This window comes from Lutzomyia longipalpis, chromosome 2 (genome assembly GCF_024334085.1).
Source record: "Lutzomyia longipalpis isolate SR_M1_2022 chromosome 2, ASM2433408v1".
Lineage (NCBI taxonomy): Eukaryota > Metazoa > Arthropoda > Insecta > Diptera > Psychodidae > Lutzomyia > Lutzomyia longipalpis.
In genome coordinates this window covers 30342746-30357631 of record NC_074708.1, presented here as the reverse complement: position 1 = coordinate 30357631, position 14886 = coordinate 30342746, and the positions used below count along the sequence as shown (strand labels likewise).

The 14886-nt window shown below is 35.1% G+C and overlaps 2 protein-coding genes across 5 annotated transcripts in view; both read right to left on the bottom strand.

Annotated features, from left to right (window-relative positions):
- Window positions 1-14886, bottom strand: part of LOC129790125 (1-phosphatidylinositol 4,5-bisphosphate phosphodiesterase classes I and II) — a 64813-nt gene that overhangs the window by 5556 nt on the left and 44371 nt on the right. For all 4 annotated transcript variants that reach the window (XM_055827399.1, XM_055827400.1, XM_055827401.1 and 1 more), the window contains exons 5-12: window positions 12925-13058; window positions 6737-6922; window positions 5593-5796; window positions 5301-5483; window positions 4538-4718; window positions 4189-4459; window positions 1794-1891; window positions 50-266 (exon numbers count right to left, since the gene is read on the bottom strand). In XM_055827399.1, coding sequence (XP_055683374.1) covers window positions 50-266; window positions 1794-1891; window positions 4189-4459; window positions 4538-4718; window positions 5301-5483; window positions 5593-5796; window positions 6737-6922; window positions 12925-13058 — 1474 coding nt within the window. The remainder of the gene's footprint in view (window positions 1-49; window positions 267-1793; window positions 1892-4188; window positions 4460-4537; window positions 4719-5300; window positions 5484-5592; window positions 5797-6736; window positions 6923-12924; window positions 13059-14886) is intronic.
- LOC129790420 (uncharacterized) lies at window positions 491-925 on the bottom strand. Its single transcript, XM_055827908.1, has one exon. The coding sequence runs from the start codon at window positions 822-824 to the stop codon at window positions 579-581; it is 246 nt and encodes an 81-aa protein (XP_055683883.1). The 5' UTR covers window positions 825-925; the 3' UTR covers window positions 491-578.

Sequence of the window (14886 nt, the reverse complement as noted above, 5' to 3'; positions counted from 1 at the left end):
GGAACAATATCAAAGTAACAGGAAGAAGTAAAAGAGGAAAAAGAATTACTTTCAGAATTTTCAAAACTGCTAAAATGCACGGGTTGAACGTAATTAACGAGCGCTGATATTTCAGCACCAGCTTCAGTCTCTTTAGCTTGTTGTACTTTATCCCTCTGATCCGCACCACCGGGAGCATTAGCCGTTGACCCAGGCATGGATTCATCATCACTAGAACTATCCGTGTCTGAGGATCCGGTGCTCTCCTTGGAACTCTGGCGTATTTGCTAATGGGGGGAAGAATGACGATTGGGGGATGAGAAACAGACAATGAGTTACGACTTTCTGTATGAATAAATTGGCTAGGACTTGTGCAATTTCTCCATCTGCCATATTTCTCTTTATTGCATTTTTCTCTCTCTTTTACAGCCACCACCCACATTGTAATTTCTCACACAGCCCAGTCACATCCAGAAATGTTGGAAAATTAATTTTTCCACGGAACATGAGGTACACACAAAAAGGCACACAGACGCTGGGCGCGCGAATGTGGAGAAAAAAGGTAAGGAACGTGAGGAACAAGACGTAATCTCAGCATTTTAAATGGATGTGTTCCATCGTGGATTTTTTATCTGCTCAATGCGCTCCTTCTCACCCTTCCGGAAAGGTTTCAAGTGTGCAGAGTTGACAATGTCCTCAAATTCTTCATAAGTCGGTGCCGTATTCACAGCACGGAGCTTCGCATCGTTCCTCAAATCCCGCATTTTGCCCAAATTTATATTGCTCAGACACATCTCGTACACCTGAAGGATCTCCTCTGTGGTTATTGCTTCGACATGAGACATTTTTCACGTTTCTCCTCCGCACCCTTCTCACTTTGTTCACCACGAAAAGAAAAGCACCTCTCGTCCTTTTTTTTTTTCAACTTAGATGGTATATATTAAATTTTGGAAAATCCACACCGCTTCAGTTTAATCGATAGTGCTCACTCCTCGCCATTTTCGTTGCTAAGTGAAATTTTCACAACAATACACTCACTCGGGCTACCATGTGAGAAAATTCCTTCCGCAAACACAACCAAAATGTGGAAAATTGGGTTGAACAATGAAAGATTTTGTGCGAAAAAGAATGATGAGATTTTTCCTCTTGTCTCTCTTTCTCTATCATTCAACGAAAAGAAATGTTATTTTATTTTTAATCTCTACTTTCTAGTCAACAATGTTGTTTTTCTTGAATTTTCCGCTATTGCGTTTATGATGAAAATTCTGCAAAACTTCTTAATTTATTTTTAAATTAGCTTTTAAATTATGTTCACTGCTTATTTAAATGAATATAGTATTAAATGCTCAAGGAACGACAGTTGAATTATAAGGAATTCTTATATGAGAAAATTTGAGGGTTTTCCCATTGCTGTGCGCCAACAACAACTCCCCTGTTCCAGGCTGTAGTGGTAACTGAACCGTAAAATTGCAGTGTAGTTACAATGTGCCTAAAGCGCATACACCATCTGTGATTCCCCCAAAATCCCTCCCAATTGTATATACACATAGAATACTCATGGCAAAACTTGGCCAACTTTCAATTTCGTGCAGCTGCAAAAGCACCAGCTTATCATAAATTCACCCCAAGTGGATTTTCCTCCCCGTATTACTACAGATGGAATCAAATGAGAATTAGATTGCATCCCTTTGTGTGCGTATGATTCCATTATCTCACACCATTCGTACAAGAGAGAAAGAGCAATCATGCAATTCACGAATTTTTGAAGAATACAATATGCAATTTTGAAATTATATATAGTGGAAAATTTTTACCTGAAGTGGTGGGGCATGATGTGGCAAATCTCCATTTCCGGTGAGTACAGTTGAAGTTGTTGGTAATGCCTGAAGCATCTCATCGCTTCCAACACCACCTGCAAAATTGCACCGTTTCCAAAATATCATTATTCTCTTGAACTATGTAAATATATTATTAGGATTCGAGGATAGAGAGAAATCTCAACGATATACTGAAACTATTACAAATTAAATTGAATCGATTGAATACTAATGATTCCCTATATATTAGTTGGTATACCACAATCGTGGCATACCAAGTATTGTAATCGTCGGAAAAACCGACCACCTCAGATCGGGCTCAAACTTGGTATGAGCACGTTTTAGATATCCCACATTACGAAAATGGTGGTGGAAAATTTTTGATCCGGCCGGCCTGCCGTCCTGCCGTCCTGCCGTCCTGCCGGTGCGCCAAACTTTGCCTTATAGCTCAAGAACGGTAATAGATAGAGACTTCCGGTTTGAAGTTTTCTATAGAAATGTGGGTGTAAAATTTCATTTTTTCGCATTTTCGAAATCCAAGATGGCCGCCGTCCGCCATTTTGAAATAGCGTCAACCACTTCCCTTATAGCTAGAGGTCTGAAATTTTAGTATGTTGTAGAGCTCAGTAAGACATTTTCATCGATAACTCATACATGCAAATCGGTCAAGCGGTTTAGCAGATATGGCGGACTAAAGCAAAAAGTGTTTTTTCGATATAACTCGAGAACGGCTTGACCGATTTTGACCAACTCAGACTCAAATGAAAGGTTTCAAGAAGCCCTACAACTGTCTAGAACATTCCAAGTTCCAAAAATGGCCGCAAGAGGCGCTAAAATCAAGAACAAAAATTGCCTAACTTTAAGAGGCAATATCTCCGAATCCCCATCTTAGATTTCCTTGAATTTTTGATATGTTGTAGCCTGACTCAATATCTTTCACCAGCCCGAAAATGAAGAAAATCTATGTCGCCGTTTAGAAGATATAGCCATTTGAAAAATTCTTGAATTTGAAAATTTCTAAGAGCCATATCTCTTGAACGGCTTGTCCGATTCGGCTCAACTTGGTATCAAATTAAAGGTTATGCAAAACTCTACAACTTTCTAGAACATCAGAAACCTCTAGAACAATTCCTTGAATACAAAAAACGTCAAAAACTGTTTTGTTAAAACAAGAAGTCGCCATTTTGTGTTCTGGAGATGACCTTGAAATGTATCGAAATATATGTTAGATTATAGCTTATTTCAATACCTTTCCAGAACTAGTCAAGAAATTTCTGTAGGTCTATTAGAACTTAAGATATAAGCATTTTAATCTGTCAAATTGCTAAATTAGTTGGTATTTTACAAAAAATCTACTTTGCCTACTAATACTACTCACAAATTAAATTACAACGCATAGACTGACCCATCCGCGTTGTGGTATACCAACTCTAATAACTGGACGCGTTATGATTGACTTTATATTTTATTAAGGAATTCCCTTTTATAAAACGTCAATAATTGAAGCTTCTAACGCTTTTCCATTTCCCGGAATACAATACAACACGTTATTTGCTCAGAACAGGATAATATTGAAGTATATTTCGGAGAATCAATTTTTTTCCAGGTGAATATAAATGTTTTCCTCGTGTTTTCCTGCAACCCATTGCATTACCTTAAAAATATATTGCAGTAAATTACTTACGTGTGGAAAAAAAACTTTATCAACTTTATCAAAGTTATTGCATACAAAAGAAATATTAGATTGATCTGTTTTGTATTAATATTTTGGGAAAAAAGTATTGATTTTTCCTTATAAAGCAATTTTCTATTAATTAATTTTCTTCTGACTTATCCATATCATCGTTAAACTCTCTAAATCATTAACTTTTCATACGGTTTAGTCAATCGTAAAACAACTTACAACTTCTGACTGTTCTGCTGACTACTGACCCACAAATTACGATAATGAAATTCCTCCAACGAACCTTTGTTAATTGCAACTGGCTATATATCGTTCCCATGTGGACAATTTATTTAAATCCTCTCACCGTTTGTACCGTAAAGTTATATGTGGCTAATTTCAGAGCCATCCATTAAAAAGCCATTGTGAAATGGCGATTCTCGCTTCACCTAATAATAAAAAAAACCAGCTCACAGCCTCTCTCGGTCGAATATGTATACAAAATTAAATCATACAGTGAGTGGTCTCCATTAGGCATCGCCTCAACCCTGGTACCAACGACCACCACCCCGCCTATCAAGCATTGCATCCCGGAAAATATAGACCACCCAGGTCGCTTTTGGCTCCCGTGCTACAACATCGCGCCAAGTGATATAAATTATGAATTTATACGGTCTGAGCGGTGAAATAGTTCGTTTCTAGCCTAATGGGTTATTCACTCGCCTTTACCTGTTGCACTGCCTACAGGGACACCACCGCTATTCTGGTTTGTAGCACCAGAATTTGCTGCAGCACCCGCCGCTGCTGCTGCCACAGCAGCCGCAGTTTTCTTGTAGTGATGATGGTGATGGTGGTGCTTCTTCTTATTCTTTATGATTATCTTACGCTTCAGCATCGATGGCGGAGGTAGTTCGACATTTGGCTCCAGAGGATGTGAATCCAGGCATTTATCTAACAGCATATCACCAAAAATATCTCGACAGTAATTTGCTATTTTGGCCTAAAAAATACAACAAAAAGCAACGAAGGATATAAAGGACATTCATCATTCTAATAAAAAAACCTTTGGTATACTAACTTGTTGTTTAGTATTGCAATGATTTTCAAAACTTAATATCACAGGGTAGTCTGAAGTTTTAAATGCACTCTCAGCTATTGCTTCCAGTACATCCTTCGCCGTAATTTCAGGAACAAACGTATATCCATGAACAATAACAGGCTCCTCGAGTTTACCATTCCAAAAATCCAATTCAACACACCTTGAATGCAAAAAAAAATGAGAGCACATTGAGATATAATTTCCACGTTGTCCCCATTAAATCCTAATTAGGCAGCATTGAAATTTTCTCCACTCCATATTAATTTTGGCAATGTGAAATAAACCAAACATTACATCTTACACAGCATTATTTTATTGCGCTGCCACACTCACGCGAGAATATGGAAAAGTAATAAAAAAGATGGAGATTGAAAATGGAATCACCGAAGAAATGAGCTTAATTTTACAAAAAGCTTTTGTACATCATTAAAATAGATATATGAATCCATTTTATTTCCAGAAGAACTCACATTTTGCTACTTTTAAGTACAGATTTATGGGCATAATTATCATTTTCTTCACGTGGAATTATTGAGAATTGGCAGGAAAATGTATGCTTATTGGATTTGAATGAACATTTTACAATAAGATTAATATTCCCATGAATTTCTTGCTCAATGAAATACCCATTTACGAGAAAATATAACATCATTTGAGAGGTTTGGGATAATCTTAAATGTGATTATATAAAATGAAGATTTCTTAGCATTAAAAATAAAATTAAATACATAATGTAAGGTACCTGCATCCAATCAGTAAGCACTGTCGATAAATCTCAACAGAACTCTTCCCAGTGATTTGATGGCCAGTGAGATAGGTATTATGGGAGGAATTAATAAAGTAGTGCGACAGCGGTTGATCCATGTCGTCGCAAATGTCCAATTTGCTTGGAGCTATTATTGGATTATCCTCAGACATTAGGTACCTGCCGAATTCAATTTATTTTCCCTCATTAAAACCAAAAAGTATCTTCATTTTGCCAAATAAAATACTCAATATTGTTGACAAACAACAACAAAAAAAAAAAGCTTCACCTCAAGAAACCATCGAAACTCAAGAGACCCTTCTGGGCGTTAAATTTATTCGGCTCGTACTCAGCTATCAAGTCTTTAGCTCTCGCGGGATTTGCATACGGATGAAGAATCTCATTGAGGCGTGGATCACGCTGAGTTTTATTGAGGAAATCAACCAACTGAGTTGTGGACATCAAATGCCTTTTTGTGTTGCCAGAACTGCAGCTATTTGTGGAGGAAAAAGAAGAAAAATTTTTTTAGTAATTCTCCCATTAAATGCTCATTTTCCCTCTTCTCTATAAAGGGCGACAAATCCCGCACAACATATTACTCTCACTTGAAGAAACTTTATGTGCGTACTTTGCATCTTGATTCCTTTCCACACCCCTTTTTTATACGGAAAATTATCACAGATATTTACGCGGACAATAATGTAAAATTTATTCAAAAGTGTTGAGAACAAAAAATTAATCGTTTTAAATGAAAAGAAAATTAAGCTTTTATAAGACCTTATAGTCGGAAATTACCTAAGTTTTAATGCCTTTGAATAAATATTTCTCTCGGGAAGAAAACTTTTTAATTCTATTTTTCAGCAATATACTTACATAAGAATTTACTTAAATATTCTGTAAAAACTACATACATTATGTATAGGTTTTGCATACATGTTGTGTTGCATCCCAGTTGAACTTCACAAAGTACCTATCTAACATACTTTGAATGGGAATAATGTTTCTTGCATATCTATCTATTACCTATACTGCAGAAAAGCTAAAGGTTGGCTTCTTAAGCTTTGCAGAGTTAAAAATTCCCATTAAACATGCAAAATATTGCGCAAAAAAAAACTTTAAATTGGATCAACGTTATATAGTAAAATATATCCAAGGAAAACTTATGCAAGTTTGTGGATTAAATGAGAGATATAAAGTCTCTATAAACACTTGTCTAAAGTTCATAGAGCTTTGAAGTCGCTACCTTACTATACATTTATTATCAACATGGAGTAAAGTGGAGTTAGAGGATCTGTGAGAGTAATCTGCATAGCAGATGCTTATTTACATTTTACTATATAAAAAGTATATAATACGAGTATACAAAAGGCAGAAACATCTGTAGTAAAAGTCTTGCACTTTCCATGGTAAAAAAAAAGATTATTCCAACTTACAGCTCTTCGAAGATTTTCTCCAATTCCAAACGCTGCGTCAGGTTTTTGTAGAGATTGAAAAAGTCTTCAAATTGAAATTTATTTGGCAGAAGAGATTCACCCTTGCCAGAAGGGAATCCAGATATATCCATGGCTTTCTCAACACGTCTCCTGTCATCTTTATTCACAGCAAACATCTTCACGATGCTGCAATATTTAAAAAGACGAACATGTTGGTTATTCCAATACACAATGAATTACTTAGTAGGGTATCTTCATCTTTAATTTTTTCCCATAAAACGTGTTTGCCTTCCCCTTAAGACATGTCTGGTGAGGAAATATAAAACGGGTGAGAGAGAACAAGAAAAGATTTTCTGCAGTGTAATAAAACGTTCAATTGATTTTGTCAAAGTATTTTAAAGCACATAAGAAAAACAATTCCAAAAGTTTTTACGATAAAACTTCTCACAAAACTTTTTAGGGACTATTCCAAAACTATTTCAGCATTTTTTTTTTCAATATTCCCCAATGACCGGAAGACGAACTTGCTTTATTATGTCTTTTAAAATATATATTTTAGAAAGTCTGAAATTACAGCAAAATGCATTTATAAAGCTCACGTTTGTCTTTTGAATACAAAAACTTAAAAATAATTTTCTACATTGTAGAAAAACATCCAGTCCTTATTACAAAATCAGAAGAATGTACAGAAACCTTTTTTTTCGTGTTCTGATAAATAACAAATGAGGCAGCTTCTGGTCAAATTCACGTAAAATTCATTTTGAGACTCCCCCATTGCATGAATTATGTCAATTTTCTCAGGCTGCCAGAGCAAAATTGTATTAGGCAGAGGGTAAATGAAACGATCCATTGCTTTTCCAAATATATATACTGCACGAGTTTCACTTCTGTGAGAAATCCTGAGAATTTCATGGGTTAATCAAAAATTCATTGAAGGCTGAAATTATTGATGAAAAAGCAAGAGTTGCTATATTTTCCCACTTGTATACGTTACGTAACTGAAACTCTTCTTCAAGTATAATTGGAGTAAATGGATCATCCTATATAGGAGCCACAACCTGTTGTTCATCCACTATGCAATACAAGAATATTTATAGCTGCTACATGAATTTGTGACAGTTTATTGCAAAGGGAGTTGGGTTTTCTTAATTCATCATACTGTTTTGAGTGAAAAATTAACATTCTCTTACAAAATGTATTAACTTTGGGAAAATATTGATAAGAAAATTCTTGTCATAAAAGGGTGTTGATTAAAATGTTTCACCAGCAGTGGGTGGTGGCAGTTGATTTTTTTTTTTTTTTTGAAAGTTTACACGCAGAATAGCAAACCAACTACGTCAATTTTTCCCTCAACCCCTTCAACAGCCATGTTATATCTCCATCGATTTTACCTCGCTATACAAGACTGAATTTCAAAAATCATCTCTTTTTTTTTCAGTAATATTCACGCAAAACACGTTCACCGGCGTGACAGAAAAGTGATGACATTCAGAAATTGTGATTCTTACACTCCCCCTCATTCACTTCTCTTTTATGTACTCGATCTGCTAAAGCGATTGCTCAACAATCTCCTGTTTCGTCCTTTTCAGCGCTATTTATTTTCCCACCATCCCCTCGACACCAATATCTGAAAATGTCCCTATTGAATATTTTTGCTTTCGTGCTTCCGCCAAAAATTTATCCACTCTGATCCTTTTCACATAGTAACTTACTGATAAGAGAATATCCAGCAGTCGTTATCGTACTTTCATCCCCTTTTTGTTGGAAAAAAATTACCCTTCTTTCCTCCACTTATTTCCCAACATATTCACAACCCTCGCACGGAAGTGCGCATAAGGAAATTATAATCTAATTCAGAAGGAACGCAACAAGCATTCTTGAAAGTGCTTAAAATAAGATGATGTGTATTGGAAAAGTAGGTAGGTATGTTATTGTCAATTTGTCATGTACTTTGTAACACCTTTATTTAATTCAACTCACAATCGATCAAATTCATAACAACACATACGGAATTCAAAAAATAATTTTGTTTTTTATTTTTCTGGTGCAAATTGTTATGGATGTTACTTAACGACTAAAAAATATATTTACGCTAGTTTTGCCATATTCTTTTATCTCAATAAATTTACATTTATACCGAAAGAGGAAGAAGACGTCTTTCGGTAGCTTTCAGTCGTAAAAGCACATAAAGTTCAATTGCCAAGAACTTTACTGAATCAACACATTAAAACTCTCATGCAATTTTTACAACACATACATACACACACGTAAGCTTCCAGATGTATATTTCACGAAGCTCTTAAAATCCGAACGAGTCAAAATGTTTAATTGCTCAGGGAAAACTATCAAACTTTTAACCAGTTTCCACATTCAACATCTTTCAACAACGAAGAGAAATTACTTCATCTTTTTTACACTCATATATTTTTCAGGTATAATTTTTTTGTCGAGAGAACATATGGATTTTTTATTATTCAATTTATAATAGGAACTTTCAAAGCTAAATTGTACGACAATCCCTAGAGCTTATTTTACTGCAATAGAATGAAAAATTTTTGAGGGGAATAGCTATGGACATGAATTTTCTACGAAATGGGGTCAATTTTCTCTAAAGTATAGCATTATATATAAATATTCTGACACTACCACCGCAACTTTCACATGAATAAAACCGCTTCCCGTGGGATGTGAAGTGAATGCGCTTAGCTAAAGAGTTGACAGCACCCCCAGTCGACAAACTTTTATCCCTCATGCAATATTTTAGTGAGAAAGTGGATGAAAATTGATGTGGCATTTACTGAAAGAATACAATTGAGAATATAATAATACTAATACAATGTGTTATACGTGAGTGGTGGATGCGATATATTGAAAATTCCATTGTGGTCTTCCATCAACTATCACCCACTGAAAGACTGCCCAATATAGAAGGGCTCTAAAATTAAACAAACGAAACACGTGACTAATCCTAGACAAATTGTTATGGAAGAAACCCCCCACACAACTACATAAGATACACCTTTTGAATAAACTCCCTGTAGGTATATATAGGTACTATTTCTCTATGATTGTAACATACCCTGAGTGCTCAATAGCGCTTCTCAAGGATAGCATTATGTTTCATAGTGATGTATTGGATCCAGAGACACATCCATCAAACTGTTGCTCAAATTATGTTCCCACATACACCATGAATGAATGAAATTGTAAGCTATGGTGTTGAATAGGTAGGTATATAGGTAATTCATCCTCTCGCATCGCTCTTATCACATTCTACCATGAAAATGTTTTACACCATGAACCAAAAAAACGGTTGTAAAAATATTCCAAAGGCAACCTTTAAGGGTTGTTTTAAAGTAAAGCTGCGGTATAAAGTTTTTTATTGCATTTTGATATGTTCCTGGAACAAAAACACAACACTCTTGATTTTTCAGTCGTACGAAAAATTACAAATATGTATGTAGGTATATATGTAGATTTATTATATAGAATATAATAAAAAAATATAATGCGGATTTTCTCTGAATTATTGCATAATTCAATCTATGTAAATTTAAACATCTTCTTTTGCAGCAGAAACACTGGGACATCATTTATAGTGCATGGTACTACTATTTGTGTCATAATATATTTTATTCCATAACGGATAAGGCTCAAAGGTAGGATAGAAATAGCAAAATCGAAGAATAAATGGAAAAGAGACAATGAGAAATGAACAATAATATGATTTATAAAGAGATTACTACATGTGTACACATATCTGAAATGTTAAAAATAAATTGCGCCAATTATTGATCATCATATCCTTCATGGTCTTTACAGTGATTTATTATATTTCAAATAGAAAAACAAATTACAACAATTTATTATTTTTGTCCTTTTAAAAATTTGATTATTTGTCCAACCCCTATAGGAAGATAATATTTATCTGTAAGTACAGGTATTATAGGTATAAAAGTTAATAGAAAATTGACTGAACGATTCGAAGTAACACCTATTCCATCAGTGACATTTAATATCCTTTATTTTACAATAGCAACCGCGTATTTTGTACTCAATGTCAATGCTATTGAAAGCTCTTCCATCTTCCCATCCTATATAGATTCGCGTAATAGAAAAATATTGATTTACTCTCGGACATTATTGCCATCTTCGGCGTTTCAATTTTCCCGCATCGAACAAATTGCTGAAGGAGGAAATTAGAGCGAAAGAATGATGAAGGAGCAACAGTGTCTGCAAGGATAAATTGAAGTGTGGTAGGTATATATGGGATGTAAGTGGAAGATGAACGCATTGCCAGTGGAAAGTGGTTTCGATGAATTATTCATTTTGCACCCAAACAATGGTCTGGGAATGTTGCGGAATTTGTGGTAGGAAGTGATAGTTCCTCCCTTCATTTCCAGGCCGTCGCCTTAATGTACATCACGTTGTGGAGCCACACGTTATACCGCATTAACAGCGATATGACAGTGATGAGAGAAGCGAAGTTGTCAGGGAGTTCTTCCTTGCCAATCAACTATATAGTATACTGCTTTAATAGGTAGAATGAATAGGTTTATGTACTATTATATATTTTGCTCTAATCCGAAAAAAGTTAGGCGATGTATCGCCAACAAGGGGTGTTTATCTGAATGAAAATCTTCGGATCTTCGGATTATTCGCCAAAGATTCGGATGATTCGCGAAAGATTCGGATTATTCGCCAAGATTCGGATTATTCGCCAAGATTCGGTTGATTCGCCAATATTCGGTTGATTCGCCTATATTTTTGGTGCACAAATAACACTTTTTAAGCAAAAAACTATAGCTTTTAAGTATTTCGCGTATTGTAGACGTACCTAAAGTACCTAAACGTGTTTGTTTGTTTTTTTTTGAACTTGATTTAAAGTTTAGAACAACTTTTTTTTTTAGTAAAAGGTTCTCAAATCGTCGGAAAATTCGATTTTCTAACTTTGGGGCCAAACTGTACTTAAAAGCACGTTTTATACATCACATATTTGCATAAAGAAAAGCTATAATGGCCTGTAGGCCGTCTAGCCCTTTTGATAGTCAATATTTGTCTTACAATTAGTAAGACAGAGATATACGATTTGAAGTTTTCAATTTATATTTAAAAGATTTGCCTAATGGGGATTCGGGGATACTGCCCCGTAAAGTTAGGCAATTTTTGTTTTTGATTTTAGCACTTCTTGCGACCATTTTTGGAACTTGAAATGTTCTAGATAGTTGTAGGGCTTCCTGAAACCTTTCATTTGATACCAAGATGATCAAAATCGGTCAAGCCGTTCTCGAGTTATATCGAAAAAACACTTTTTGCTTTAGGTCGCCATATTTCCTAAATGGCTTGACCGATTGTCAAGTATGAATTGTTGATGAAAATGTCTCACTCTACAACATACTAAAATTTTAAACCTCTAGCTACAAGAGAAGTGGTTGATGGTATTTCAAAATGGCGGACGGCGGCCATTTTGGATTTTGAAAATGCGAAAAAATGAAATTTTACACCCACATTTCCATAGATAACTTTAGACCCGAAGTCTCTATCTGTTACCGTTCTCCAGCTATAAGGCAAAGTTTAAACCACCACCGGTAAGCCGGTTGGATCAAAAATGTCACTCCAACTTTTTCGTAATGTGGAGTGACTAAAACACATAAAACACCTAAAACATAACTTATACGAAGTTTGAACGCGGTCTGAGGTAGTCAGTTATTCCGACATTAACTAATTATGAAGAATGTTGATCAAAATTCGCAAATATTTGTAAATATTTTCCAATATTCGCCAATATTCGTGAAGATTCGGATTATTCGCCATGATTCGGATGATTCGCTAAGATTCGTCAAGATTCGCGAAGATTCGCCTAAAATATCCAAAGATTCGCCAGATAAACACCCCTTGATCGCCAATTGCCAGATAATTTCTAAGAAGTTTTCAGGAAATTGACTTAAAAATAATAATTCGAATTTCCTCAAATCCGTTTTTACTTTTTAAGTTATACGCAGTTTCAGTGCTAACAATCAATTATTTTTCTATTATAGACTGCAAAATTAAAGATTTGCCTTTGACCTCTAAAAAGTTAAACGTGGTCAATTATATAGTTTGTGAAATAAATTACGAAAATCTTTTATCTTCCCTCTTCGTCGGTCTTGCATCGTTTTATTATACAGATAAAATCATTATCTACTCACTTCTTTACGGGAATTTTGCCAACTTTATCCACTTGGAGGCAGAGTTTAGTGTGAGCCTTTTGTAGATACATGACGGCCGATCCATTCAGTTGAGTCATATTGAAGGCCAATCGCAACAATTCCTCTGTCCAGTGCTGAAAATGGAAAATTTATCATCAATTTTTTTGTTCTCTCCCCTATTTTGTGCTTTTTTTCGCTCCACACATCAACCCCAGATCTATGTGTCTATTGAGTAAATTGTAAATAACCCATTTTAGGATGACAAACAATTTTCATACACGTTTTCAAAATGATGTAGGTTTGGTAGAAAGAAAAAAAACTTTTTTTTTCTCTCATTCTCACTTTAGCAATGTCGTTTTAGCTTTTTTACCCACCCCCGTAGGGTTCCTTGGGGTATTTTGAACTTTTGTGAGAGTGTGGGTGCTTTTATGTGTAAAAGGCAAAGTTAAAAGCTTCAATCTCCTAGACTATTGACCGATTTACTAGACTTTCCAACGGCACCATTAAGCTGATACCATCCCCTTCAATCAAGTTGGATTTGTTGTTTCACTGGAAAATTTTCTCTCAAATATTTGACTTCTTCCCATAGCTCTGTGTAGCCACTTAAAGTTGGTACTTCAACCACAATAAATTACACACAACTCATCCAGATGAGCTATGTGATGGGGACCTCATTCATCTTTATCGATGTAAACTGTAATATCTTTCTTCCTCCAAAAAGCCAGAAAAAAACACAATGTCATCATGAAAATTCTCTTGTGAAAATCCCCCCAACAACCTCCCATTTCAAACACAGACGGTTTCCCGCAGCATCTTTTATTGTCTAAAACATTCGGAGACATTGGGTGAAATTCACTATTCAGACAGTGGGTGAAATTCACTATTCAGACAGTCTTAAGATATCTTAAGATGTCTTAAGATATCTTAAGATATCTTAAGATATCTTAAGATTTTTCTTAAGAAATCTTAAGATATCTTAAGAAATCTTAAGACATCTTAAGATATCTTAAGAATTCTTAATAAATCTTAAGATTTCTTAAGTCAGACTGAATTATTCTAAATGTATATTTTTCGATGATTTTTACGAATTTTGATGTCTGAAGACGATCAAGAGCATTTTTTAAACTTAAGAAATAGAAAATTGTACCTACTTATCAAATTAAAACGAAGAAAAAATGCCACTTTTCAAAACACATTCTAGTATGGTAAGGCGCTTTTCTTTCAAGAATTGAGATGAATGGCATTCTTTTGATGCTTAATTTTCGATTTTATGCATTAAAATAATACAAGACGGTTAGCGTCACATCGGATGTGCTCCTTATTTAGTTGGTGTTCCACTTGGTGGCGAACACCAAGTATTTTTTTTAAAGAGTGAGAAGAGCACATGTATTAGAATTTGACTAATGCTAAGGAAAATGCATGGCCGAAAATTACAAAAATTTCCCTAAATTTATGGAAAAATTGTAAAAATATTTTCCTGAGTGATTTTCCCCAAAACACCCCCGGAAAATCCCTCAGAAGCATTCAGTGCCCTTTCAGCTTATCTGAAGAATTCTTCAGCCATCTTAAGACGGTCATCAGTGCATGATGATTTGCTTAAAGCGAATTTTCGCGTTTTTGACGTGAAAACCCGCCAATTTTCCACCAAGAATTTTCATAAATTTATGGAAAAAATTGTAAAAATATTTTCCTGAGTGATTTTCCCCAAAACACCCCCGGAAAATCCCTCAGAAGCATTCAGTGCCCTTTCAGCATATCTGAAGAATTCTTCAGACATCTTAAGACGGTCATCAGTGCATGATGATTTGCTTAAAGCGAATTTTCGCATTTTTCACGTGAAAAGCCGCCAATTTTCCACCAAGAATTTTCATAAATTTATGGAAAAAATTGTAAAAATATTTTCCTGAGTGATTTTCCCCAAAACACCCCCGGAAAATCCCTCAGAAGCATTCAGTGCCCTTT

Bases quoted from the DNA above. Each gene is read 5' to 3' on its own strand.
- LOC129790420 (XM_055827908.1), bottom strand. From the start codon at position 824: ATGTCTCATGTCGAAGCAATAACCACAGAGGAGATCCTTCAGGTGTAC.